The sequence below is a fragment of the Haplochromis burtoni genome, unplaced genomic scaffold, assembly GCF_018398535.1.
Source record: "Haplochromis burtoni strain Fernald_Lab_line unplaced genomic scaffold, NCSU_Asbu1 Contig_3789, whole genome shotgun sequence".
NCBI classification, from domain to species: Eukaryota; Metazoa; Chordata; class Actinopteri; order Cichliformes; family Cichlidae; genus Haplochromis; species Haplochromis burtoni.
In genome coordinates this window covers 2,544-5,679 of record NW_024586150.1, presented here as the reverse complement: position 1 = coordinate 5,679, position 3,136 = coordinate 2,544, and the positions used below count along the sequence as shown (strand labels likewise).

The 3,136-nt window shown below is 38.4% G+C and overlaps 2 protein-coding genes across 2 annotated transcripts in view; both read left to right on the top strand.

Annotated features, from left to right (window-relative positions):
• Positions 1–207: 207 nt before the first annotated feature.
• si:ch211-217k17.9 (probable serine/threonine-protein kinase clkA) lies at positions 208–2,825 on the top strand (the record flags this gene model as incomplete). The annotated part of the gene is made up of 3 exons (XM_042217924.1): positions 208–277; positions 1,486–1,534; positions 1,618–2,825. Coding segments are annotated over 3 exons (1,131 nt in total), but the record flags the coding sequence as incomplete, so codon positions are not given.
• Positions 2,707–3,136, top strand: part of LOC121813947 (cell wall protein DAN4-like) — a gene marked incomplete at its 3' end in the record, with an annotated part of 2,968 nt that continues 2,538 nt past the window's right edge. Inside the window, exons 1-2 of the mRNA XM_042217923.1 lie at positions 2,707–2,720; positions 2,758–3,129. Of these exons, the coding sequence (XP_042073857.1) occupies positions 2,707–2,720; positions 2,758–3,129 (386 nt within the window). The remainder of the gene's footprint in view (positions 2,721–2,757; positions 3,130–3,136) is intronic.

The window sequence follows — 3,136 nt, the reverse complement described above, 5'->3', positions numbered from 1 at the left end:
ATTATGACATCTGATTAGTTCACGTCAGTGGAAAGGTGACTAACAACGCTGCTGACTGGCTCATGAACCTGACTTAATGCTGTTCGGGAATGTTTAAATTTTTTTTTTTTAATCTTTTCATCTTCAACTGCTGGTTCAAAACGTTTCAATAGAATTGTGCGTACGCATCACATACTTGTGAAGCAAATATATAACACCTGAACAAAGGGTTGGCAACACAAGAGATCAGAAAGGCACAGGGGAGGCATAATAAGGATTCTAAGAATTACAGCCCTGGGTAAGGACATTTTTATGTCTATGATCTATATGTAATGAGTTTGTGCTAGGCATTTTGATTTGAAATTGATTGTGCATTAGTTATTGTCATTTATTTTCATTTATTACATTTAACCTAAAATAATAATGGAAAAAAAGTTCTATTGTGATTTGGGTTTTTTTTAAATTTTTTTTATTACATACAAGCTCACTGCAGGTAGTGTTTTTAAACTTAAACCAAGACTTAAAAATTTACTTCACTGGCTCCTAATAATGATCTAAACAGTACCTTGTAAAAGTTTAAAAAAATTGCATGATTATTATTTCCAATTTGTATGACATAGTATATACTACAAGATAAATAATATTATTAGAAAAAACAATTTAAATTAACAACAAGTTAAATTAATAAACTGAAGTTGCTTTGTTTTCTGTTATATCACAACTTTTAGAATATAGATTTGTTTTCTGGTCACAAATTTCTCAATTAGAAACTTTCCAACCTTCTTTTTGTGTCCCAGAACACATATTTTTATCAGCCCAGTCTCACTTTAATATCCATGTACACATCCTGATGCATTCTCAATCATCCAGGACAGTAAATCTCCAAAAGTCAGTCATTATGCAAATGTATTGTTTATAAGATTGGGGAAACCTGCAGTCAGCTGAAACTGAAGAAGTCACTTGGATGAGTGACGAAACGTTTCTCCCACAAAACGCTATGTCCAGATGAACAGAATCAACTTTTGGAGATCCATGTACACAATTTTCCACTTTTGGGGGTTGCAGGGGTTAGTGGAGGCAGTGCGTAACAGACAACTACTTCTTATGTAGGCAGATTTATCTAGGAGTATAAATGACTTTGTTACTGTCAAATAATAAATAAATAAATAAAATTTGTTCCATTTTCTTTAATATTCTAAATATGCCAAAGACAATTTGACTTATGCCTATCCACCTGAGTCCATTTCAGGTGAATGGTGTTTGAGATCATGTCAAAACCTATGAAATTATGAATGCAGAAAAGTACTATCAGATTTTGATCAATCACGCAATGCCATCTGGAAAGTGTCTGATTGGCAACAGTTTAATTTTTCACCGTGACACTGATCCCAAACATGCATTGGCAAAGTGCCTGGAGAAAAATAAACAGCAAGTCCATGAATACACACTTATCAATAATAACAACTTGCAATTTATAACAAATATGCACATTGTCAAATATTTCAGGCCACAATGAGTGCCAGGCGAGGCTTGACTGTTTTGTTAACCATTTTGGGTAAGTAACTGAATACATTACAAAAAATCATAATACAGGTCTCAGAAAGAGAAAAAACTAAATGTTATTGTCCATATGCTCAGTTGCTGTTGCAAAAGCAGAAACTACGGCAACGACAACAGAAACTGCGGCTCCAACAACTGGTTCAACTGCAGTAACAAACACAGAAACTGCGGCAACAACAACAACAGAAACTGCATCAACAACAATTGGTTCAACTCCATCAATAACAACAGAAACTGCGGCAACAACAACTGGTTCAACAGCAGTAACAACAACAGAAACTGCAGCAACAACAACAACAGAAACTGCATCGACAACAACTGGTTCAACTGCAGTAACAACAACAGAAACTGCGGCTCTAACAACTGGTTCAACTGCAGTAACAACAACAGAAACTGCGGCTCCAACAACTGGTTCAACTGCAGTAACAACAACAGAAACTGCGGCAACAACAACAACAGAAACTGCGGCTACAACAACTGGTTCAACTGCATCAATAACAACAGAAACTGCGGCAACAACAAGTGGTTCAACTGCAATAACAACAACAGAAACTGCGGCAACAACAACAGAATCTGCAGCAACAACAACAACTGGTTCAACAACACCTGCTTCAACTGCGGCAACAACAACAACTGGTTCAACTGCAGCAACAACAACAACAGAAACTGCAGCAACAACAACTGGTTCAACTGCCCCAACAGTAACAGAAACTGCGGCAACGACAACTGGTTCAACTGCAGCAACAACAACAGAAACTGCGGCAACAACAACTGGTTCAACTGCCCCAACAGTAACAGAAACTGCGTCTACAACAACTGGTTCAACTGCATCAATAACAACAGAAACTGCGGCAACAACAACTGGTTCAACAGCAGCAACAACAACAGAAGATGCAGCAACAATTGGTTCAACAACACCTGCTTCAACAGCAGCAACAACAACTGGTTCAACTGCGGCAACAACAACAACTGGTTCAACAACAGTAACAACAACTGGTTCAACTGCAACAACAACACCTGGATCAACAACAACACCTGGATCAAAAACAGCAACAACAACTGGTTCAACAGCAGCAACAATAACACCTAATTCAACAACAACACCTGGATCAACAACAACTGGTTCAACTGCGGCAACGACAACAGAATCTGTGGCAACAACAACAAATGGTTCAACACCAGTAACAACAACTGGTTCAACTGCGTCAACAACACCAGAAACCGGATCATCAAGAACACCTGGATCAACAACAACTGGTTCAACTGCTGCAACGACAACAGAAACTGCGGCAACAACAACAACTGGTTCAACAACAGTAACAACAACTGGTTCAACTGCATCAACAACAATACCAGAAACTGGATCAACAAAAACACCTGGTTCAGCGACAACTGGTTCAACAGCAGCAACAACAACACCTGGTTCAACAAAAACACCTGGATCAACAACAACTGTTTCAACAGCGGCAACAACAACACCTGGTTCAACAACAACAACTGGATCAACAACAACTGGTTCAACACCAGCAACAACAACTGGTTCAACAACAGTAACAACAACTGGTTCAACTGCGGCAACAACAACGCCTGGTTCAAC